Source organism: Falco punctatus (genome assembly GCF_963210335.1).
Source record: "Falco punctatus genome assembly, chromosome: 2".
Lineage (NCBI taxonomy): Eukaryota > Metazoa > Chordata > Aves > Falconiformes > Falconidae > Falco > Falco punctatus.
Window position 1 is genome coordinate 65,609,900 of NC_137581.1, and position 25,825 is coordinate 65,635,724.

Consider the following 25,825-nt stretch of genomic DNA (forward strand, 5'->3'; position numbering starts at 1 on the left):
AAGCAAACCAACCTCGGTGCAGAAGCACAGTCAATCATCCAGTAGTCCTTTCCTCTCCCTTTGTGCCCTCCTCCCATGTTAAAGCCACTGAGGAAAATTAGTTATCAGCACTAGTCTACTTGGCATTTTTGCTGTAGATCAAGGAAATCCTGGATCTTACCAAACATTGTCCAGATTTAAAATTGTGTTTGTAGATATAAACATATGGATAGATAAATAACCCTCCATATAATTATGGCAATGTTTTTCCCTTCCTCTTCCTCTCTTCCCACCCCCTTTCCCTTGTCTCAATTTCTCAGACAATAAGTGGGAAACAACCTTTTTTTTTCCCAGCCAAAAATTAATTCCTGCTTAAAGCTTCCAGAAGGGGTCAAGTCTAAAGGAAGCATCTGGTAAATCTGCTTTTGTATTGCAGTGGGAGCCATAGCCCTCACGTCCTCCTCCCTTTGCACCACGCGGCGCAGCAAACACTTGTGCCACACTGGGAAGTGTTTGCTCTGCTGCACACGTATGCACGAAGACACACTCTGCATGACTCCAGGCAGCCCTTACATGGAAGTGGCTAGGTATGCTGTGTGCACAGACACAGTGGGACCCACTCACCCCAGCAGGTTTTCTAGTTGCTTTTTTTATCCCCCTGACTACAGATGGACTCTTCAGCTACTCAGTCAGGTGGCTTGCTTGTGAGTTATATGATAAGGGTGTGTGCTTGCACGGTCAAAGTCACAGCATTGGATCCTATCATGTAACATACTGAACTGACACACACACACACAAAAATTGGCTTCTCTCAGCATCTCCAAATGCCTATCCAGGGACAGGCAATGAATGAAGGAAGACCGGCCACAATCCTTTAACACACCCACAAGTGACTGCAACCTTGCAGTTCAGTCTGTGCATGCGCTCAAAGTTGGTCAAACACTTCATAGAATAAAGTGAGAAATTGCCATAACTTTAAAATAACCAGGAAAGCTGTCAACAAAAATCCAGGATTTACTTTCCTCTTCACACATACAGAAAACCTTTAAAGCTTCACAAAATGTACACTCAGCCTTTTACATTTTCCTACTACATACACAAAGTTCACAGCAAAAGCAAACAGTGGAAAAGGAAATTCTGGTCCTGGGGAGCAACAATACCTCCAAAAATATGTTCTATACTGGGTGTGCAGCGGGAGAAGAAGCATCTTTAACTTATTCCATAACTGGGCCATAAGCATAAGCAGCTGCTGTAGCTGGCAGCTCCTGAGCCAGCCCAAGTTCTTCTGGCAAAGACAGTGGGAGAGGAAAGGGCAGCAACTCCCTAGCCTTGCAACATAGTTCAAGGGGGGGAAGTAACTCAAGGTTCAAATTCCTAGCAGCAATACCACCTGCAGACCTTACAGCCCTATACATTATATGAACAAGTTTGCTTAAAAATCAGACCAAAACAAAAAGGAGACTAAAACACAAATCCAGAAACCTATGGAGCCACAGGGGGCTGAGATCTCAGAAAAGCAACTCAGTACACTCCAAGACATCCACACTTTTTATGCTGCAGAAAACACAGTTCTCTCTGCTTTGTGTGAAAACTGAATGTATACATCTCTTGATATATAGTGGAAAACACATTTTTTGCAAAAATCTTACATTTCTTATCTACTTATTTCTCACCTGTTCTTCAGCAAGTACCTTTTGCTATTAAGAAATTACATGCAAGTCTTTCTGCACATAACACAGAAATTCCCATGGCTGTCACTTCATAAAATTGTATACAGAATAAAAGTTTCATAAATATCTGCTTTATGCTGTAGACATGGTAGGTCCAGTCCTCTGGTTTGTTACAGATACTTCACGAGGCTGCTTTGACTAAGCAGTAAAATGCCACTTTAAAGAATCCCCTGCTGTAGCCTTAAGTTTAGATTGTGAAATTAGAAAATGTGTTAGGACCTCTTCCTACCTGACCTGCCTTCCAGCACTGTCTTCTGACAGAAAGGACCTGCTGGATCTTAGGTAGCTCAACATGAAGACAGCCAATTTTGAAACTGTTGAGTTTTGCTTTCCTTACCCCAAACAAAACCCAGCAACAACAAAAACCCACACAAAACCCAGTTTAGAGTGAACACATATATAGTCCACAGTTTCTGAGGGCAGAGAGAGAGTAGGTAACCACAGAGGAAATTAAAGCCACTTCCCTTCTGTCACAAACTTTAATTCAGAATCAGCTAGGAAACTATTCCAGGTGAATCCAATTTCTTACTGGGCCATGTTTCCGTCAATGTAAGAGGCTAAGTTTTCCTTGTATTTTAAGGGCTTCATCAAAATCAGTGAAAAGATTGATAATGGTGCCCTTCAGATCTGTCCATAACAGATCATTATATATGTAGCATTTAAAAGACCAAGGCCCTGCCAAGAAAATGCCTAAGCATTTCTATTTGTTCAAGAGCAAAATATAATTGTATTATGTGCACACTTAGATTTTATATATGTTTGAAGAAATGCATTTCAACTCTGTACTCTCTGTTGGTTTTACTGATATTCTCCACATCTTCCTGTTACATTAACAGGAAAATAATAAGAACCAAAGCAGCTGAAAAAACCCACTTTTCAACTCCATCCATCATTTCTATGAAAATAAAGAGCATCTGCTTTACAGCTCAAAATTAGTATGTATCACAGTTTTAATTTTGTCTGCTTCTGTTGTTTAAGCACCATTTCACACCAGCTATAATAAAAATCACAAATGCCCTATCCAACCCTACTTCACCACTGAAATGCAAAAGTTAATCAAGAGACAAATTCAGGAAAGCACTGGCCCTGATTCTGTGTTAGGTAGTTGCGCAACAGATGTGTTGCTATTCCCTTGCACCCACACGAGATGCTGTGTAAGAACCACCTGCATGAAGAACCTTGTGCTAAAATGGAATATCCCCTGGCTCATCCTTGTATAGACCTATTCTGGTTAGTGAATTTTGATACTTTGAGCCATAGGTTCCCTCCTTACTTTCCCAGTGCTTTTATATAATGTGCATTATCCTGCCTTAGGAACTACAGGCCTTATCAAGAAAATGCATGAGCCAAAAGCAGTGCTTCAGCAGTCTGCTGGACCCAGCTTCACAGTGGTCCAAACCATGAGGACAGAAACATCAAATGAAGTGTGTTAGCTCAAGCCCAGCTTTGGAAGAGAGCAAGCTGAATTTGAATGAGCAGAAGCACCTTTTGTATTTTTGGGTGGGCCTGAGAAAACGTCTTTGCCCATTCTTCTCCCTGCCAAACACTGCCTACAAAGAACTAAAGCTAAGGTGGCCCTGCATTAGAACCAGTGGTCAACTCGGGAAATAACTGGCTTTTGGAAGCCTGTTTGAGCTTTCCGTAATTCATTAGCAATCAGATGGCATGCAAATAAAGGTGAAAAGGCTATTAAAAACCAAAACTATTTCACTATGAACACATTTGCTGTGGCTTTTGGTGCATACTTACCAAAGAAAAAAACCCCAACATTTTAAACAAGTTATTGCAGAGCAAAAGATGACACCTCCCACTGTGGGTTTGCTTGGAGCATTACTGAGGCGTGTTGTTCAATTCAAGGCTCAGCAAATATAGGGCATTATACAGTCCTTTGCATATTTACAGTAGTGTGCAAAGCATTATTAATAGCTTACACCACTGTCTTTCCTTCACTAGCAGGAGGTAGGTTTGGCTAGTGAAGTATAATTGGTCATCTATTTTATACATTAATAAAATACCTTCTGGAATGCTTTGCTATAACATTCAGTTCTTGTTTGCTGTTTGTTAAATGTATTGTTTGAAATGCTATCACCAGCTATTCATTCTTTTTCTGAGCAGTGATGCCATGGCAACCCCCACGTGACCGGCTACAAACATACCACAAGTCTCCAGGGCTTTGCTTTAGGAAAGGCTCAGACTGGTATTATTCATACTTTTCTTTTTTTTCTTTTAAAAGCGCAGATTCAGAGATACTTTATGCAAGATGTATCGAGCCTACCAGTCAGTTTTACCATGTGGCAACAAATATCTTCAGCTAAAATGGGACAAAGCAAAATATGAAGAACACAAGAAAAGGGTAGGTACAACTGTTTGATAAAGAGCAGAGACCTTCATGAACGAATCTTACCCAAAAAGGCTACAGCATCTCTCTACTGATTCTTAATCCTGTTGTGAAAACTACGGATCAGCAATAAGGTACAAGAGACACGTTTTAAGAATATCTAGCAGCTATGGGTACAGCTTTTGTGTCCATTTAGAGTTATCATAATGATGTTCACCAAATTGAGAAGTGAAAAAGATTTGGTCAGTCATCTGCTCCAAATCATTAATAATGCAGGGCTACTCTCTCTTGAAAATCTGTAAGTAGTGAATACCATCAGAGATGATTCAACTGTATTGCTACCTTAGGAAGATTGTATCACAATGTAATTAGCTTTAATATGAAGAAATAGTTCTTCATTATTTGCAGACTGGGTCTGTTTCATCAACTGTATAAAAATAGCTTCCTTCCTTCCTTCCTTCCATTGTTCCCATAATTTGACTTGCAGGTGGAAAAAAGTTAAAGATGAGGTAAAGAATTGAATTTGCCATATTTTTCTAATCAAATTGACAATATGGAAATAAATAAATAGATTTCCTTCTGTGTGAATTAACCTCGAGAGGCTTACTATTGTATATAAGCATGGCTGTTTAAACAGCGGCTCTTTTAAAGCAGGGAACTGACATTAGCATAGCTGAAATACTGTCAGCATCCACTGTGCTTACAGAACTCTCCTTTGTTCAATGTACAGAGCACTTCATATACACGCTAAGGCATTCAGAGGCCAAGAACAGAGGTTAGATATCATCACAATATATAATAAAGAGATGTATTTATAGAGAAGAAAATATTTCCCACAACTCAACTGCTCTTGGATTAAACACAAATGTTAATTTCTGAGTGCAAGCAAAGAGAAAGAGTAACTATCATGTTGGGCAAAGGATGGCTTAGAAGGTACAGAATTTTGTTCCTTGTTGCAGGGTTCACACCCAGATCAAGTAGTGACTAACAAGGTCTCCAACGGCCAAAGGACAGTCTTTTCAAGTGTCCCTGTGTTGTCATGCTGACACACTCCTAAATTCCCACGCTAGTTGGCCAGAAATTTCACCATGCCTTCTGCTGACATGAATTCAGGCTTGCTGTGGTGAACAACTCCCAGAGCTGTGGTACCTGCGGGTTGAGGCACCTGAAGGCAGAAGGGCAATTTGGTAGGTTTGTCGTGAATAACACAGCCCCCTGTAGCACAGACTTTTACTCTGCCAAGAGAGACAGGCATCACTCTGAGAAAGTGTGAGGGTCTCTGCTTGGTGATATGCAGGCTTTGCGTTGAAGGAGCTCACAAAAAAATTAACCAGAGCAAGAGAAAAAGGATAAAAGGATGAAAACAGGGAGCAAGGAAGGGAAAAATGTAATATTAAAAAAAAAAAAGAAGAAGAAGAAAGAAAAAAGAAGGCATGCTTCTTGAAGAAGACCACTAAAAAATGTCAAAATTTAGGAACAAGGTATAATTTTCTCCATGATGCAAAGGTGAAAAAAATGCCAGCATGTTTTTATGTATACAAGAGCAAATGCTTCCAGTCTGAATAATTTTGGAAGAAAGGAACAAGGGAAAAAAAACATTACATCTCCTCTCTGCAACACTCTGCATAGAATTAAATATAAAATAGCTGTAAAACCACCACGAATCTGGAAAGTGCCATGACAGAGATTAGGGTGGGCTTAAAAATTATCAGATTTTACCTTTTACAGTTATGCATATAAGGACAAGACAGAAATTAATTATAACACTCTCCAGAAAATGCAATTATATTGATAGGAATTCCACAGAAGATATTTTGTTTCTAAACCCACTTTTTGTTGTTTTAGGTTTGAAACAGCTTGCATATCTAAAAATTAAAATCAGAGTTTTCATAAATATCACATTTTATTCTTCACACTGGTGATTTCTATTGATACAGTAACAACCATCTTTTACAAATTGCGTGTCTTGAAATTATTTTTAAAATAACTTGATAGCATGATAATTTAAAGCACTCAAAGAATCAGAGGAGATAGCAGCAACAGAAGCCAAAACCACCAAAACCCTCAGAGATTTACCAAGTTTAGTTATGCTGTCCAGTAAAATCAGCTATTTAACGTGATGGGATCTAGAAAGGATTAAGATGAGCACTCTCACCTCCCCCTGAAATCAGCTGGATTTGAGAGCAGTTAGCCCCTTCTGGGATTCCACCTCCTCAGAGACAACTGCCACAAAAAAGCAGCTGAATGTTTTCACAAGAAGCCAAGCAGTTCAAGTGAATTTCAGACAAAGCTAGAAACTGCTAAACATTGTCCCAGTCAATGCTGTAAATTATTCAACCTGTTATAAAAGCAAGGAACCTGTTGTGGTAGTATGTCTGACAGGTCTGCCATCAGGGATTCCAGCCTGGTCCTCCCTTGGCTCATCACAAAGCTGCTGCAAAAAGAGACATGGAAAACTGCTGCTGCGCTCAGAAAGTGCTTTGGTCATGTCCTGCTGTGAGGGGTTTGCATTGGTGCTGTGCCTGCTGATGGTACTTGGCAGCCTCTTAGTTTTTTTAATAGCAAGTATTTCTTTCTTCTTTCTGTATCACTGAAAAAGGGTTCCAAATAGCCTGAGTCTGCCTGAGATGGAACAGGTCAAGTATGAGGTATGACAGAGGGAGAATGTTTATCACAGGTACTTCATGACAAAAGTCATGGTATCGTTTAAACTGATCCAGTCTCTCTCACTGCTCTAAAGTGCTAATAAGAAGAGGCCTGGGAATATGTTCAACACAGGAAGTCCTTTTCCAGCATTCTTACTTCTTACTGGCAGCGTCCTAAATGTGCATCCCTTTGGAAGACCTAGCACAGTTTAGGAGTACCTAGGGCTTTCTTACACTGGCCTTTTTATTTCTGCTGGATGCCTACTAAAAACTGCATGCCTTCTCTTAGACAGCCTTTCCCGTATCATAACATCAACACCACAGTATCTGGACTGTATGTATTTTTACATTTCCCTAACATAAAGAGCACTTTGCATCACCAGCAGACTTTAGAACAACTGCCTTTAATATTTTCATTTCCCACTATTCTGGGCAAGTCTGGCTTTGCTGATACAGTGAATCATATGTTTAATAGTGTTACTGCTGGCTAATAAAACAGAACATGAGAATTAAAAGATTTCCCGTAATGATATGCAAGGGTATTTCCAACAAAAATGGATAAACATTTAAATTCTGTTGCAGATGCAGGCAGCAAAACCATTAGTGGACACAAGTGCCCCTGCAATATACAGCCACCTTCATCTGAAGTTGGGGAAGCTGAAGGTATAGTATTGGCTAATTTCACTGAGCACTACCACGCTTAGCTTCACATTTCCTCTCAAAGAAAACAAAGAGACTACCAGATGGTCACAGTTTCAGGGCTTTTCTTTTTCCTTGGTGCAGTGATTTTTGCAACAGGACTGTCAGGATCCATGAATAGCACACTCCCAGCAGCATTAAATAACTTATTTTATCTTTATGATTATTGATGAAATCAGAACGTTTCAGATACAAGTGCTAAAGTGTTCAGATAGCCTCCTAAAAGGTACTTCTGCACAGCCATGAAAAAAACCTTGCAAATAACAAGAATAGCACAATCATCAAAATACACACAGAGCAATGAACTGAATAATAGGATGTTAACATATTCAAAGCACAAGAAATAACAATGGGTAGCCTTGACTGGCAGTTATCCTTCAAAATCTTACAGCTCCCAAGAGGCAAATTTTTATTAAAAGATGAGAGTGGAAAAAAAATTGTTACCTAATTAACTCTGCTCACTAAAAGGAAACAACAACGATTAAAAAAACCCATCTGTGAGCACAGCAGAAAATACATGCAGCTAAACCCTGTCAAAGGCTTAATTTCCAACACAGCGCCCCTTAGGCAATGGGGCCATAGTCCATGTAAGGACTTCAGGATCGATTTCCTTAAAACTGTTTATCATCTCACTGTGCAACATAATAATCCCCAGACACCTTAAAATAATTTCACTAGCAAAACAATTCATTTGTCTCCATGCATAAAATTAGGACTTGGATTCAATCACTGTTGTTAATTTTCTCCTATTACAGTAATATACAGTAAATATAACACTGATAAAGTTCTTTTGAAAATGAAATATTGCATAACCCCCCCTCCCCCACCCAACAGAGGTTAACGAAAAAAACACCAACAGGAACTCATACTCTTAGGGATGTCCTCTTGAACTACAGTACAGGTTCCAATACCTGGAAGTGAGACTGCAGTCCTAGTCTCTTTCTCATCCTCCTCCTTTCCAAACTGCTACAGAAAGAAAAAACCCAACCCTCTAATATTGCAATCTTCTAATAACCAGCTCTTCTTTACAATCATTCTTCTCAGGGTTATTCAAAGCCTGATGTGATCATTATAATGCACCAGTTTTAGGTGCCTTTATACTAGTGTGACCCGCATCTGATCTGCTTTGGTTATAAACCCCAGCAAACAAGGCAGATGCACTAGATTCCTTAGAGAAACCCGCTACTCTAGCTTTAGCCACTCAAAACTATCAGAGCAGGATTTCCTATTTGTTTTATACAGGACTTGTAATGTCTTTGGAGTGCTTAGAATAAAATATGGGAAAAAAGGGGGAGAATGGGGAAGAGTAAGATAGTATGCTCACAACAAGACTATTTATTCAGTGATTCTGTTCTGAGAGGCTTTTGAGAACAAGATGTTGAAGTCCAGCTATGAAAAGCGTGCTTTCCGTGCTTTCCTCCATCCACCCTTTCTCTGGTTACCTGCAACTCAGCCCTGCTGGAGAAGGAATTACTGGGACTCAGATAACCTTGAAAATAAGTTTTTCTCTTCACCTCTCCCCATTCCTTCCCAATCCCCACAAACATATTTTTAGCATGAATTTATGTTCTTCAAAAAACAATATGGTAACATTTTTTACAAATTAGACAATGCCCCAGTATATCCAAAGGGATTCTCTCTCCTCCATTGGACTCTGAATTTTCATCACATTTTTGACACAGTTAACTTCAGAGATTGAGATTATTAATATCTTCCATTTAAAAATAAAAATCATGCTAACGATGAACAGAACTGGCTTGTACTGGCTCATACATCTCTCTCCATTTGTTTGTTGCACCCAGTTGTTGCTTCTCTTCTTACACTAGCCTGCAACCCCTTCCAGGACAAAAATGGCCTGCAACTGGACCTAATCCAAATTTCACTGAAGTCAATGGAAAAACTACCACTTGATACAAAGCCCAGTGAAGATAATGGAAAGACTCCCATTGACTTCAGAGGGGTCTAGACAAGTCCCATCATGTGTTGCACACTGTCCATCACAAGCCTAGGTTTTGATGAGAATCTGTGAAGGCTGCTAGAGACACAAATGATAATGATGATACTGGAAAATACGTTGACAAATATTTATAGAAATTCTATTTACACTGATGAAATGCATTTGCTAATCACCCAGGCTACTGCTGTGGCTGCAGGAAAGTGTTTCAGGGTCAAATTCACAGCACTGCAAAGAGCTTTCTCTCCCTGTGTAACCATTAAAATGGAGAAACAAGGAGTTCTCTCAATACTAGCACAGAGCTTTACCTGATCAGTGTCTGTCACACTGTCTAGAGAATGGGGTAGTAATTTTGAACACCCTTTAGGTATCCATGGTACATCACTGCTGCTTGCTATGGTCTTGTAAAAACAGAAGCATTTATATATGCAAAGATGGAGGAAGACCGACTTTCCGTCATTGAAAGAGACAACCATTTACTGCTGGATTATTATAAGAACAAAGGGACGAATCGACAACAAAAATGACTATGAGGCCAAAAGTCATCAGCAGTACTATTTCTATGTAGTTATCACATTACCTTCGCAGTGACAAACATAGCTAAGGATAAACTGCCCTGTGAGGACATGTATTTTAAAAGGCAGCCTAAGGTACAATCAACACTTCAGAAACCCATTTGCTTGCCCTGTCACACAAAATCCAATGCCAGGTCATTTTCCTTCTACCCTCTGTTGGAGAGAAAATGGCTTTAAATTAGTTTTCCAATTTAATAACTGAGGGAATGAAAAAAGAGAGAGAGGGAGAACATTGCCCTACTTTAAGGAAATAAATGAAGCAAACCTATTATGTCTCAGCAAAGCTGTTGTTCCTGCTAAGTGAGTCATTGCTGCTGACTTTGCCAGTTGTTCCTACAGACACTACCGGAAAGAGGGAGATCCAAAGCTTAGAGATGAAATAAAAACAGAGCAAAAAATAGAATTAAAATGAAAAAGAAAAGTGGAGCAGGAAAAAGGCAGAAGTGAAAATATAATTTACTGCTCCAAGGAGACCAAGCAAAATATGCCTTGAGGATTTATCACTAGATTTATCACTAGAGAGAACCACCTTACATATTTTTGATTCAGGAAGAAATTTGCACCCTGAATAGGGCATGGAAAACCAGTCAAAAACAGGGACAGGCTTTTGAAATTACGAGGGTGGTTTGTATAACCCAGGTGGTGGTTGTTACCTCTTGTGATTCATTTACAGACAGACTACTTCAATCCAGACTGACTACTCATCAGGCCCTAAAGTGTCTCCAGACAGCAATACGCAGCTCAGGTGCAAGTGACATAGGTAGAACTCACTACACATCACTGTCATAAGTATCCTGACATTGGCATAGTTCCTTGGGAAGATAGAAATTACCTGAAACAAAATTGGTCATGTCCACATCATGCAAATCCACATCACAGCACTTATGGCTTGTCACTAGTGAATAATACCCAGATCAGTGCAGGCATCAACAAACATTAGTTAACTTTGCTGCTGAAGGTGTGATTCCACAAGATACGAAAAGAGTAGAGCATCCTTCCCCTTTTCGTTACCTCTCTCCCTTCCTAATTCAAGTGGCAAACCCACGTTGGTTTTTTTGGATCAACTCTGGTTTTCATCAAACCTCTCCATTAGCTAATTAAACTTAAGACATCAGCAGCAAACTAACCCCCAAAAAACCCCAAACCTGGATAGTTTTTTCTGCTACTTTCTGCAAAGTGATGCGTTCCAGGGTTGTTGCAAGGGGTGGAGAAGACCACACAGCTGGGAGCAGTGGGGAGTTGAGCAGCGGAAGGAAAAGAGCAAGTCCTTCCCATTTTTCAGTGTCAGGAGACTGTTACAAGATGAGCTCAGCTGCCTGGGAAATTACAGTCTAAGAAAACACAGAAAGTTTCCAAGGCAGTATACTTATCTCTGTTGTCTTCATGCTTCCCAACTCAGTACATCAGGCTTGTACACAAAATAAACATGTAAACCAAAGTAACTGAAATTGAGCATTAAGAATCTCAGACACTGGCCATGGCCTTACCTACAGTACCACACTACAGCAATTCCAAGACCGGAGGGTTGGCCTTAATCCAAGATAAAACTAACATTTTTCCTCTTGTAAAATGCACCAAACCTCCATATAGGCAGGGCTGTGTTTGGAAGATACTGAACAAAGACTATCCTCTTAAGAAGGGCAAAAAGATTGAGTTGCAAGGGTCAGTTAATGCAGATGAAGGAAGAGCAGGCCCCTGTAGGACAGTTATAAAAACTTAGGCAAATTTTCCTCTGACACAAGATTGACAGATACTTCACATTCTGGGTTCCCAGGCATGGGAACAGGAACAAGCGTGAAGAAGTTTGATTCTGCTTATATGGTTTTCCCCTCTAGTTTAAATGGAGAAAAAGGAAAGCAGGAGCTGTGGAGAGTGAACCAGGAGAACCATGCCATTCTGGATAGAATTACAAAGTCCCAGCTCAGTATCAAGTTCAGCGATGGCATGAGGATTGGCAACGAGCTGAAAAATACATGGCCAACATTGCGAGATATCCTTGTGGGCGGTGTAAATCACAGAGCAGAAAGGTAGCCCTGAGCTTCTGTTCTTTCCTTCCCGGTTATTTCTGGATCGGAACTGCTCATAGAGCACATTTCACTGCACTTTTGCGCTCTGGGATTAACTGCATGTGGCAACCAGCCGCACAATTAACAGCCCTTCATTTATACAGTCACTCTGATCAAATGAATCCCAGAGGGCTCTTCAGATTTTATTAGGTGATTTGTAAGTGCTGTAGTTTCTACAATCAGACTGTCCAGCATGGAGAGATGGCACTTTCAGAAATAAATCTAAAAATATTTTTTTTAAAAAAAGAAGCAATGGCTTATGGGTTCCTTGAGAGAAAGAGCCAAAGTGCAGCAACATTGAAAGTGACTAAATGGGCATATGCATTGAGGGCTCCAAAACCTACACTGGCCATTCTGTGCAAAGTAACCAGCTTCTTATTTTCAATAGTAACGTAAAGAAAACAACCACAGAACGGCTATATAAGAAAAAAATAGAAAAGAAAGGAAATAGACTGTCTAAGCTTTCCATGTCCAAACTTCCCGGCTTTGAGTCTGCTAACTCACAAAATCCCAACTTTCCTCCCAAACAAACCAGAGGGTAGCTGCAGCACTGCTCACCAGGCAGGGAGCTGACATCAGCTCTGCCTTTACCCCTGTTGGGTACTGTTTAGACTGTTGGGCCTCCACGGTCATGTGTCTCAATTTGGGAGGTATGTCCTCTGTCATGCGAGTCTCATTCAATATATATGGTTGTGGCTTATATTGAATATATATGTATTTGCTATATTCACTACCTTACCCATCACCTCTAGCCTGAGGCCACTAAAATCTTTTTGAATTATATGAAAAGATTTTCAAAGGTGTAGTTCATCCAAATCTTCCTGAGTCTTTGGAGGACAGTAAATGGTATTTCTTTTACCCCAGGACTATCCTTTTGCCAAATCTTTGGTCCCAGTCCTAATTCTAGTGGATTTGCTCAGGAAAGACAAAACGTTCAAAAGAAAAAGCAATAAAAATTGTGGCGCTACAAAACAACTTCTCTCCAACTTCTGTCTGAAGACAATTCTTGAATATAGCTATATCATTTTTAGTAAAACTTCCCAAAACTGTTCAGTCTGAGGCAGAAATCAAGTACAGAAAGCTCAAACTGTTAAGACCTGAGAAAGAAACATGCAACTAAAAGAGAGGCTTCTACAACAGAAAATATTAGGCAGCTTTAATTGCTGTGGAGGTATCATTACAAACCAAAGTATTATATTAAAAATAGTACGGTTGTAAAGCCAGGTGCCTCATAGTCAGAAAGTACCAAAATTATGGCAAAGTAAACATATCCTGCAACCTTCCCTACATCAACTGTGAAATCTGTGCTTTGTAATTAATAGGTACTAGAACTTGAAAACACCTTTTTTCCAGTCTCCATTTCAGAAATGTTTGAGCCATTTTGAAGGACATTTAAAAGACAAATGAGCAAACCTGATGCAGTACCTCCCACACACTTCTTCAGGTGAACAGAGGAAATCCAGTGAAGTGAGAGCTGAAAATAGTATTGGTGAAAGTCTTTGCCAAGATGTGCAATAATTTGTGCTGCCGGGTGATCCCTCAATGCTTTTATAGTTCACCTGACACGAGTCCACAGTCAACCTTTAATAAATGATAAGTCATGCTTCCCATCAAGCATTCTTCTTTCCTTCTGTTGTAGTTTGTTTTTTTTTTTTTAAATGGTCACAGGCATGTTATGAAGAAACAATTTATCTGAACCAGACTACCCACTGGCCTGACCAATGGAAATTGTTCTGATTTTGGTGGTTCAGGCAGTTCTAATGAATTAAAGGACGGGAGAATTCCCTTCCTTTTCTCTGGAAGGGGACACCAGTAGTATCACCAGCAAGTACTTGTCACCTTTCTTTGCTAACCGAGCTTTGGTGCCAAGGGAGTAATCCTGAAAATAAATCATAGAAGGTTAGCAAATCAGGGCAGTGACATGCTCTTTATTTTACATATATTTATACTGATTTCTCTTTTCTGGCAGGAAGAACTTAATTTAAAATAATTTTTTTTAAAAAAAAAAGTCTAAACAAATCAGAAAAAGAGAAAAGCAACTGAAACAAGAAGGTGTAAAAAGTGAGATGAAGGGAAAAGAGAGATCATGTCCACCATGGAAAGGGAAAGAACAATTAGAATAAGACAGAGTTCCAGAAATAGTATTATTCCAGCAGTCTCCTGTGAAAACAATTTAGGAAGTAGCAAAGGGCTCTTACTCCCTCTTGGATAACGACGTCATTTGGAAATTTTACTGTCCTCAGCGTTCTGCTTTGCCCTTATTCTCAAAGTCACTCCTTTCCTGGCATGGTGGACCAGTAGAACAGAGGGTCGTGAGCCCATTTTGTCACTGTAGCCCTGTGCATCAACATACTTTGATTTCTGTAGTTTAAGCTTAAATACCACTGTTCCTATGTGGATGATAACTTCCAGCATTGGAAAAGACTGGACTTGTGAAGGTGGTAGCCTTTTCCACTATGCAGCTAAACCCAGCAAAAATTGTAAGCAGAACTCTAGAATGACCTGGGGTGCTTCAGAGAACCAGGCAGAAGGACTCATGTGGTTTAGGATACTACGGGTTTAGGTATTCTGTAAGAGTGTAGATATTAAAGACATCATGTCTTCAGTATAGTGAAAAAAGCATAAAGCAAAATGGCATAAAAGCCATTTCCCTTATAATTACTAACAAAATTCCTTTGAGTTTATAACAGCTAGCAAACAAGGAAACTAACTGGGAAAAGGACTCTAAGCAAGCAACTGTAGCATAACTAATTGATCTGATTAAGATTCGGGCTTTTTTCCCACATGACAATTTCCATTTTAGTATTCAAGGTCTCTCCAGTGAGGACCCAGCTGGCTGACAGTAAATGCTTCAGTTAAGGCTTTGGAAAATCTTCAGAGGCTCTCTGAAGCCTCTAAGCCGCTTGCTATAAATGAGGGAGAGTGCTTGGTGGACCAATGCCCTCCCACCACAGCGACACTTCCTTCTTCACTCACGACTTTATGCAATTTTTGTGCCAGTCACAGTAATTGCATTCACAGAGTGAAAATACAGAAAATTTGCTTCTAGCTTCCCTTTTAATAGGATTTAGCAGCTTGAAACAAAGAGAAACAGCACCGTGTGACCCACTGGGTCTCTGCATGTTTTAATCTACCACTCTTTTAGACCATCATTGATCTACAGTTCAGGGGACAGACACTTCTGTTCTGAAACACATATTCTGTGTTTCTTATTTTTTAATTATACTTCTTCAAAAGAAAATGTGTATTAAAATCACAAATTATCTTAGCCTAGCCAAGCGGGGTAGCAACAGTTCTCTCAGAAGAGGCATCAATCAAAACCAAGTGTCGAACCAGTATGGGCTCTTGCTTTATCTGAAGTAGAATTTAATCTGTAATAATTTGGAGAATGTCAACTTTCCAAGCAGACACCCCAGCAATAACTATTTACTTCCTGGCCCTTGGAAATGCTTTCCAAGGCTCTTTCTCCTTTCTTATTTGCCATATAGATCAGTGAATAATGTTTGAAGTGCTAATGATGAAAACTTACTTGCTGAAGCACAGAAACTCTAAAATACAAGACCATGTCTTTACAGTACTGAATGGAGAGCAGAAATAACAGCTACCATAACCACCAGCTCTCCACTACTTCAGTGACTCTGCCATACAATTGCGAACTCCTGGCTTCAGAAAATTCACAGCTTTCCCAGGCAGGATCCCCAAACCCACCACACCACAGAGAAAAGCTTCACCATACCTAAGTGCCTGGGTCAAGAAGGAAACCCAAAACAATAGTGTGACTGGCCCAGTGTGCTGAGGCAATATATGTCCTAGAGAGCATTAAGTATGCCCAGACCCAGTGTGGAGGGGGTGACCCCCACTCAGTGGTCAGCCACAGGGCTCCATGGTGGGATGGAAGTCATCTCAAACCACCAGCCATGATGGGAGAGTGCCAGGACAGACAAACTCAGCCTTTGTTGTGCACTTCTGCTACAGCAATCACATCAGGCAAATACATGTCAATCGTTCCCTCCAACAGTAGCTTGTTTCTAAAAGAAAGGTTATGGACCCTTTAAACAAGAGCCAAAAAGACAGAAATTTAATGAACCAAAACTTCCCTCACCATGAGAAGGAAGATGCCAGCTTGGCTTCAATAGTAATTCTATTTTTTAATGAAAATGTCCTATGCCTTTATGGCTGAAGTCAAACACTTCTGAAGCCCCCCACTTCACATGGTTCCAGGTTGGATCCTCAGGGCATTCAGTAAAGGGCCAGTTATCCTTAACAAGTCATATCATTGAACCAAACAAAATTCTTGTTTCCTTTTCTTCTTTAAAAGCTTCAGACTGAGATGATAATAACCTAAAATATCTGACCAAACGCCACTTGTCTTATAATTAAGTAGAAATGTTACTCTTCAAATCCCTGGCTCCAGAGTTAAAAACACTTTGCTACTGAAACACTGGTATGATTACAAGCTAAATACTTGAAACAAAAGAGAACTAAAGTACCACTATAAAAGAATGTGAAGAGTTACAGGAAATGTTAATCTGAGGGTCAAATTCTGCTTCCATTTTCACTGTTGTAAATCCAGGCTAGCAGCCTTATCTTTACTGCAGCTGCTGTGGATGTAAAAAACTTACATTAAGAAATTATGTCAAAAAAACTTCATGATGAAGTTCTAAAGGTGGCTGGGCTGAGCCTAACTACCAGCTCACTGCCATGGGAAACAAGAGGTCACTCTCCCCCTTTTACCCCTCTCCTTGTGCCCCTCTTCCATTCTGTCTTATACCAATATTGTGCTCTTTAAACCCCGGGCAAGGTCAGCTCCAGGATAAAAGTCACAAAGGAAAACTTCTTTTCTTTTTTAAAAGAATAGTTTTCCAGTGGCTTAATGAGTTGAATCACTTCATTGAAGATGAATTTAAGATTAAGGCCATAGCTGATGCAAGGAAGAAGTAAAGCCACATATTCCTTCAGTAAAGTGGAAAAATGATTACTCATTGCCTGGCAGTATTTAACACCAAAATAGTTCTCCTAAGGGTCAATAGAAACACATGGAGCCCAGCCGAATGGTCACAACTCAATAATCCATGTGGTTACCATGGAAAAATTATGAATATAGATACAATCAGGGTTTGCCTGAGTTAGGAATGACTAATCTGGTATTCACAACCACCCCCCTTTTAACTGGACAAACACCAAGTATGAGTGTATTAATTATATTATTTCTTTATATTTACACAATAAAAGGAATATTACTTATATATTTCTGAGTTATTAGCTTTTTCTTTTTAATATAGGAATTTTTATGATTTCAGGAGAAAACTCTTCACCTGGATTTCCAGGCCCCAAGTTTAAGCAAGAATAATGAATTGAAATCATGTTGCCTGCAGTTTAAAAAAATAAATTAGGCCTTCCAAAAATGTTGCACTTGTATTATTGCATGAAAAGTTGTGAAACTGAAATCCGAATGGTGAATCTTTTTAATTGCTTAGTATTTACAAACATGCGGGGTTCACGACGTTTTCAAGTTTTCCTTTGGTCTTACAAAGGTAAAAAAACTTCTTTTGAAGGGTTTTCACTTGATGCCCCAGCAGGAACTTAAATTAAAAAAAAAAAAAAAAAAAAAAAAAGAAGAGAGATACCGCAGAAGTTGTAATAAAACTGTAAAAATAAGGATATTTGTTCCTTCCCAACACTCATCTTTGACTCTCTAACCTCATTGAAGTCAGCTTAATCACTCTATGTTTTAAATGTGTTTCTAAAAATAAATTATAAGGTTTATTTAAGAAGGGATGTAGTATGCGTATTAACACACTTAACTTGCATGTGTTTAAAAACTAAATCAGCACAAAAGAAGTGCAAAGAGAGCAGCAGTGTCATGCAGCAACAACTAGAGGTTACCAGGACAGAGTACAGCATGGCAGTTTGTTTAAATCTGTGATTTATGCTGCTGCTTTGTCCCTTCAGTATTAAAATGGTTTCATCCCTCCATACAGCCTACTGTGAAGGATGGAAATGCTACCTCCACCACAGACAGGAGGAACGCTGGCATGAAGGCTACTGTCACGTTAGTCAGAGGGTCATATTTGCACCTGACTCCAAACTCATCATTTACATTTCAGGAAAAGCCAACTAGATTGCCAAGCAAAGCAGCTCAGGTATAAGAAGAATTTGAACTCTACCTTTAAATATAATATAAATTAAACTGTCCCTAGTGACTTCTGCAAATTCAAGCACGTTTACCGAAGTCTGTACACAGATAACCACAGAGTTCAAGGTCCAGGTTCACAAGTAAGTCAGTGAGAGGTTGGTGCTCAAAATATCATATGTGGATGTCACTTCCTTGCCAATAAGAGGTCCAGTTATTCTTTTGCTTTTCTACACATGAAAAGCCAGAGTCTGAACAAACATATGAACCACAATGTGTGGAAGCACTAGAGTTTGCTGGGCTGCAGGAAGGCACTGAGTAATTTGTCATCCTGAAGTACTGTTACAGATTTCCAATTTACAAGCTAATTTCTGCTGGGACTTTGCAAACTATCTATAAAACCATACATGGGGGAAGATACAAGACATCAGGAGAAAAGAGTAAAGACTATCCCCAGGTGGGAAAGAAGGAACCTACAGGAAGGAAGACAGAGGTATGGTTGTTGCTGTGCTACTGTGTCAGAGAGGCAGGTAATGAAAAACTTCCATGCCTGCTGCTGTTCCAGCCCTCATGCATCATTTCTAACTGGAGCAGCCAAAGAAAAGTTAAATGAGGAAGGAAAGCTGGAATGGAACATCCTGGTCACCTCCACATCCGGCATTGTCTTCTGTTTCCTTATTAGCCAAATATAACCCAGATTTATTTCACTGTGGTATTTTCTTTTGAATCAGCAGATTCTTTATTTTTTAATTAAAGCAAATCTTGCCAGAGCAGTAGGAAAATATACAAGCTCAAGAACAAAGGTAATGATTACTGCCATTATATATGTATGCAGAAGTGACATATGACCACCACCTAGCAATTCACTTGTCTGAAAAAAAAGAACAAAAAGCAGGTAATATCACCAAACCCATAGGGAAGTAATATTTTTCTTATAAATATATATTTAAATGATGCTGGTTTTTTTTCATCCTACAGAAGCTTGACATTTACATACATCGATAAAGGAATAGAAGAAAAACCTTCTCGAATAAAAACAGAGCAAAAACTTGTGAAATGAATCACAGCTACCTTTCTGCAATGTTTTCTTGTAACATTTTTTGAGACTGTTAAGAATCTGATAAAAGGAATCCAGAAACAGGCGAGAAAGATTTTTTGCTCTGTCTTACCTATTTCTTTGATGCCTATGACCAACAGAAAAGTAGTTTTACATTCTGCATCCACTAGCAAATTTTGAGTCTCATTTCAATTTTAAAACTCATAGCTTTCTTCATGAATTAAATATGGCACCTACAATACAACCACTACAGTAAGGCTGGAATTTTAGTTCCAATAACACATTGATTAAACTCTGCCCTCAAGAGTTTCAGTTTTCAGTATGACAAAGGTTGCTTTGATTATCTCACATCTGCATTATCTATGTATTAGGTTTAAGTACAGTGCCGTGATTTGGAAGGCATGTGGAGTCATGCCTGTCATATATAATCTATACACATATGCACAAATTAAAGCCCATTGAGCTGGATTCCCCAGTGACTCCCTGGAGCTCAGCTGGCATAGCTGCACTGAAAATTGGTCCCATTATCAGGAGACAGACAATCATGTCTTGCCTCTGCCTTCCCCACCCCCTTCCAGTTGTCCTTCATGGGGCTGCTTGCTGCATCATTTGTGGCGCTGCCAGCGCTTTGTTGTAGGGACTGCGGCCTTTGAATTGCTCTTGCCACTTTGCTAACACTGTCAGAGACAGAAGCATTTGCTGAACAGCATATTATTGATAATTAGTTTAATTTGGTCTCCCCATCTCTGCCAGGTTTCCATGCAACAGAGGCATGCAAAGCAAACCTAGCTGAGCTCTTTTAACAGTCTACATAGCACAAGCTTCATTTCACTTCTAGACTCCTTAGCTTGAAGTTTAGCACGAATTAGAATATATACTAACAGGTTACAGTGCAAGAAAGCATGGTCTTAACCAGGCATAGCTTGCATCTTCCAGAGGACAGCACACTTTGGATTTTGGGCCAGCTGCTACCTAGTAAATGGGGTGCAGCTGTAGCTTGGACACACTTACATAAACATCTGTGAAAACACACTGTGAAAGACAAGCAAAGAGGGTTTAAATGCTCAGGAAATACTGGTTACCCATTAGTCAGAGCCTTTACAGCTTTTCTGTTTTACATCTTTTGCAGCAGTTCAGTCTCCTTTTTCCTACGCATGTTCATACAGCCTTGAAAGCAAGCTTCTTGTGTGAAGCTAAAGTCAAATTATTTCATCTTTGCTGCTGTTTTAACCTGAGTTAGTTAGCTTTGGTTAACTGATTTGAGTTAAAGCTTAGACTCCTTAACTGTGTTTTGCAGTAGTAATACATCCTATATCACACTTCTAGAACATATCAGCAGCCATTAGCTAAAGCATTTCAATATCACAGCTACATCCTAGGCTAGACAAAACATGACGGACAGATTAAACAACATGAAAAAACACACAGGCTGGCAGACACACGATAAGGATATGGACCACCTGACTAGTTGAAATTCACTGTCAGTGCAGATACACATGGAGGCAGACCTCTGTCCATCAGATTATGTTAGAGCATCAGCTGAAGTGAGCCTTACCTCAGCGGTGAAAAATCAAAGCAGTATTTGCAAACCCGTGACAGTATCATCTAAAAAAAGTATAAAACACAGATCACATTATAATGCTAGTCATGAAAACCTGCTAAAGTTTGCAAGTCTTCAGATATGGGTAAAAAAGCAAGGGATTCATATTCTCCTTCTCTGGAAAATATTAGACAAACAAAATTCCAACAAATGGGTTCAAGTGCGTAGAGCTAGCCTGGACTTGAATCAAGATTGATTTCAAGTATGTTAGAGATCCAATCTGCATGTTGCACAATTTGTTTCAGGCTTTGATTTCGTGAGCTGAAGGCAAAAGCCCATTTCCTCTATGCTGAATGCAACTAATAACAGCTGTAAAATGGTACTGGCTGCCTGACAGGGCATAATACTTTTATCCTCTGACCTTTCTCAGAAAAGGAGCAAGGTTGGCATAGATGCACTGGCACATTGTTTCCATCATGTAACATATTATCCTGATGCAACTAACTATTACAGTAAAATCACAATTTTATTTTGATGTTTATAATTTCTCAGAATGATAAACACTTTCTGCTTTTGTTTGTAAGTATATATGCTTTGTTAAAATCTTGCTTGTAATTCGGTCTTCTTATAAGAAGAATATTTTGCATGCTATTGTTACCTCCAATACCAGAGGTATACATTAAAGGTTGACATCCTTGATCTGCATGTTCTGTGCAATGAACATTCTCACTACAAGATACATGACCTACATGCCAGACCCACCTGGAAGTTTGGGGGAAAAACGTATCTCATATTTGGAAGTTTAAATTAGGTGCCCAAATAAAATACACTGTTTTCAAAGGCAGCCAGCTTTTCTGGATGGAAAGCAAACCAAAAAAAACAAGCCTTCTTTTGTTGGCTGTCTAAATATGGTTCTATATCTTAATTAGATAATCAAATTTGAGTTAAGATGTTTGCCTGCATTTTAAAAATGTTGTTCATCTGACCACACTTGTAATGGCAAACAGCTCAAGCCACTAAAATCAAAGGGTAGGCTAATTGTACTAGGTTAAAGCATGCAAAAGACTTGACTTTACAAGCCCTTCATACACAACATTTCCACTGCCTACAGGATCAGGGCCTTACAAGGAGATCCAAGACCTTCCTTGTTCTTTCAGTTCTTTTTTTCATGCTGGAAGAGCTAGGTTGCCATCTGGCATGGGCTGGCAGCAGCTGCACGAAATAAACTCAAGCAAACATATTGGCACAGGTGTGATTTAACAGTTAGAGGGGTCAAGTACTGCATATTAATTTACCTAAACAAAAGCTCACAGGGAGTCTGCCCATCTGAGTACATGTCACATCCCACCTTTTCAGCTCTAGAATTTATTCTTCAACCTTAGTGGTCTGAAGAAGGCTTCACTGAAATCACTGCTCCCACTCATACTTCGGACTAAACTTTTAAGATTAAACTTTTTCCCTTAAACCATGTGTGGTCCAGTCAACACACATATATATATATATATCACTAAAAACTGTTTTGAGAAGTTCAGTAAAATGCTTGCATGTTTCTAGTTTTCTTGAATTTACTAGTACCTTTAAAGCCTCTGCAATAAGTGTTCTGTTTAACTTGAAATACAATTTGGCACAATTATGCAACTGAAGAAATAAATTTATTTGCACAGAAGAAAGCAATAAATGGTTCACAAGTTGAAAAAGGTATTTGAATGGTCTTAGAAAGACTGGGAAATTCCTAAGTATATTCATATTGTTCACAAAAGTGACTGGGATCTTTGAGGATCTTTCCGTGTGTCTCTTGGAACACATGTTGAGCAAATCAGATAGAATCAGAGAATCATTCAGGTTGGAAAAGACCTTTGAGACCATTGAGTCCAACTGTTGACCTAGCACTGCCAAGTCCACCACTAAACTACATCCCTAAGCACCTCAACTACATGTCTTTTAAATACCTCCAGGGATAGCTACTCAACCACTTCCCTGGGCAGCCCACTCCCATGCTTGAATACCCTTTTGGTGAGTAATTTTTTCCTAATATCCAGTCTAAACCTCTCCTGGGACAACTTGAGGTCATTTCCTCTTGTCCTATCACTTGTTACCTGGGAGAAGAGATTGACATCCACCTCTCTACAACCTCCTTTCAGGTTGCTGTAGACAGCGACAAGGTCCTGAGCCTCCTTTTCTCCAGGCTAAACACCACCAGTTCCCTCAGCTGCTCCTCATCAGACTTGCACTCCAGACCCTTCAGCAGCTCCACTGCCCTTCCCTGGACACGCTCCAGCACCTCCACATCCCTCTTGCAGGGAGGGGCCCAAACCTGAACATAGGATTCAAGGTGCAGCCTCACCAGTACTGCAGGAGGATGATTATTTCCCTAGCCCTGCTGGCCATGCTGTTTGGGATACAATCCAGGATGCTGTTGGCTTTCTTGGCCACCTGGGCACACTGTGGGCTCATGTTCAGCCATCGACCAGCACCCCCAGGTACTTTTCTACCAGGCAGCTTTCCAGCCCCTCTTCTCCAAGTCTTCAGTGTTGCATGGGGTTGCTGTGACGCAAGTGCAGGACCCAGGACTTGGCCTTGTTAAACCTCATATAATTGGCCTTGGCTTATTGGTCCAGCCTGTCTACATGCCCTCCAGCAGATCAAAACTCCTGCCCAACTTCATGGTGTCTGCAAACTTACTGAGGGTGCACTTGATCCTTTTGTCCAAATCATGAATAAAGTTATTGAAAATATCTTTTTATGTGGAGGAAAAGACTGTTTTCTCTTTACATCACGGAAGTACATTCTTTCTAAGATCCAGATGAGAAATTTTTATCCCACAAAAGTGAAATGCATAGCTCTCTTAAAGCCCGGATACTTGCAACTCACTTGCAGAGTGACCACGTTAATTTGACTCTGGTGAATGTATGAAGTTCTAGGAAGTGTTTTTCAAATCCTCAGTTTCTGCAAGGCCAAACAATTCAATTTAGTTTAATCTGTTAAGACTGAATGCCCAGACATTGGACTGCGTTCATTCAGAATACAGCACAGGCTGTTTAGGTTTGAGAGATCAGACAGGAAGGTAGAGAAAGCTGCCCCATGCATATGGTTTTGCGTTTAGACAGGTCTACCAACTCTACTCCTTTCATCTCTCACCCTGCTGGTTTGGGGATTAAACTACCACAACTGCACTGACACATTTAGGACACTCAGAGTTACTGTGCTTACTCAGAGCAAATGCTGTCGTTAAGCAGTAAACCTGGAGCACCCTGAACATACATGAGGCCAAATGCGCAACCATAATCAGTATCACAAATGCAGTGAGTCTCACAAGTTCCTACTGCACTCTTGAACAGAAAAATAAGCAAGCATGTTAGCTGGGTCTGCATCCTGGGTGTCCAAGTAGTTTACACTGCCTGTAAAAAATGCTGCCAGAGGTGCTGTGGGTCAGGGCCTCCCTCCTAACGACACAAGAAAGTGGAGCATCTCTGAGCAGGTCCTACCTCCCATACCTTTGGGTCAGATCGTGATAATCCCAGTACAGGAGACAGAAACTTACAGTTTGGTCCAATGAGCCACATAAAGCTCAGTGAGATCCCCTTTTCTCAGCTTCAGTCCTTTCCTATCAGCTGCTGCCAGACAGGAAGGGTAGAAAACAGTACAGCATGCAGAAATGGGCTCTATGGCAGCTCGGAGCTTTCCTCCTCCAGGGGAATTCCTTACTGGCCATTTGCAAGCACAAGTCAGTCCCTGCACCAACTGAAAAAGAAGTCTGATAAATTAGAGAAAGCTGGTGATGAGAGCCAGAGCCTGGGACCTCTCTGCAAGTCACTCCTCAGCTGTATATGTCCTCCCTCCAGTCATAATCTTCGGGGTCTGTAAGATCTCCAAGCAGGTTTTTATCAAGGTCCAGGTAGATATGAAGGTTTGTACGTGCTATGAGGTCAGCTGAATGATGTCCAGTCAAGAGGTCAACAGGTGTTGGCTTTGCCAGAACCAATGGGAGGTGTAACACATGCCAAAGATAAGGCAGTTAGCAAAAATCCTGACATATATAACAGTAACACACACCAAGGCCAGTTTGCTGTGCTACCAAAAGAGTGCATTAATCTAGAGGCTAGAACAATCCAGCCAGCCACCAGGAAAAAAAAGTACCTCTTAAGACTCATGCCAAACCAACAGAAATGCTACTTACATTCTTACAGCTAGCATCCAAATAACTGATCACATTTCATCACGAAGAAACATGTTGCCGTTGCCCGAGGCAAGCATAGAATCTACTAAGGAACCAAATGGGAACAAATGAGATATTAAGCCTGAACTTGACAAGCAACATTCCAGTTCCTGCCATATTTTTTGGTGAGGTGTGTATTAAGAAGGCAGATCATTCTATGGAATTTGTTGCTTTTCTGTGAAATTTATTTAACTGTAGCAAAGTGTAACCCAGAAGATCAGGACAGCATTTATCTCTCTGGCCTTTGAAGGACAGGTAGGGTGGTCTAGGTTAATATATCGAGGAATGCAGCTCAGGGTCTCTCTTGACTTTATTTATTTATTTTGGTAGAGAGGGATGAACAGGTATGTATGCATACCTGCATATCTCCTTGCAAGTATTGGGAGCTAGGACAAACTGAGAAATACTACAGGCAGAAATGAAATGAAGCAATTTTAAAAGTGTGTTAACATAATGATCATGAGACCTGCTTTGAAAGAATATGTTGTACAAGAACATGGTACTTATTTGTAGCCTAGGAAAGATTTCACCTGTGGAACAAGCTCTTTTGTTATCAATATGAGCAGTGAAGCACGCTGACGTTTTCTTCACCACCTCATAGGCAGATTCTAATAAAACAACCTAAATCATTCCCATGGTAAAGGCAGCCAGTCACCACAGCTACAATAATGTTACTTCTCTGTTTTCTAAAAGCAGTGAAAAAGCATCCTCAGCTTCTGTGAGCGCAGTGAATTAAATTGCTAAGGGATTACAGAGTAGCACCATTTCTAGGACCAATTCATCAGACATACCTCTGCTGACCCTAGAAGGTCCCTGGGCAACTCTTCCATCTCCTTCCTATCTACAATGAAAGCTCATGTATTTCTCCTTCCTCCTTGTCACGTTTATTTCTC

At 40.1% G+C, this 25,825-nt stretch overlaps 2 protein-coding genes across 4 annotated transcripts in view; one reads left to right on the forward strand and one right to left on the reverse strand.

Moving 5' to 3' along the window:
* Window positions 1-25,825, reverse strand: part of RASA3 (RAS p21 protein activator 3) — a 179,604-nt gene that overhangs the window by 144,079 nt on the left and 9,700 nt on the right. The gene's annotated exons all lie outside the window — the stretch shown is intronic.
* Window positions 1,521-13,865, forward strand: CFAP97D2 (CFAP97 domain containing 2). The gene is given in 6 exon segments (XM_080377666.1): window positions 1,521-4,062; window positions 7,275-7,355; window positions 9,702-9,832; window positions 9,834-9,909; window positions 11,622-11,838; window positions 11,841-13,865. Coding segments are annotated over 6 exon segments (894 nt in total). The 5' UTR covers window positions 1,521-3,969; the 3' UTR covers window positions 12,137-13,865.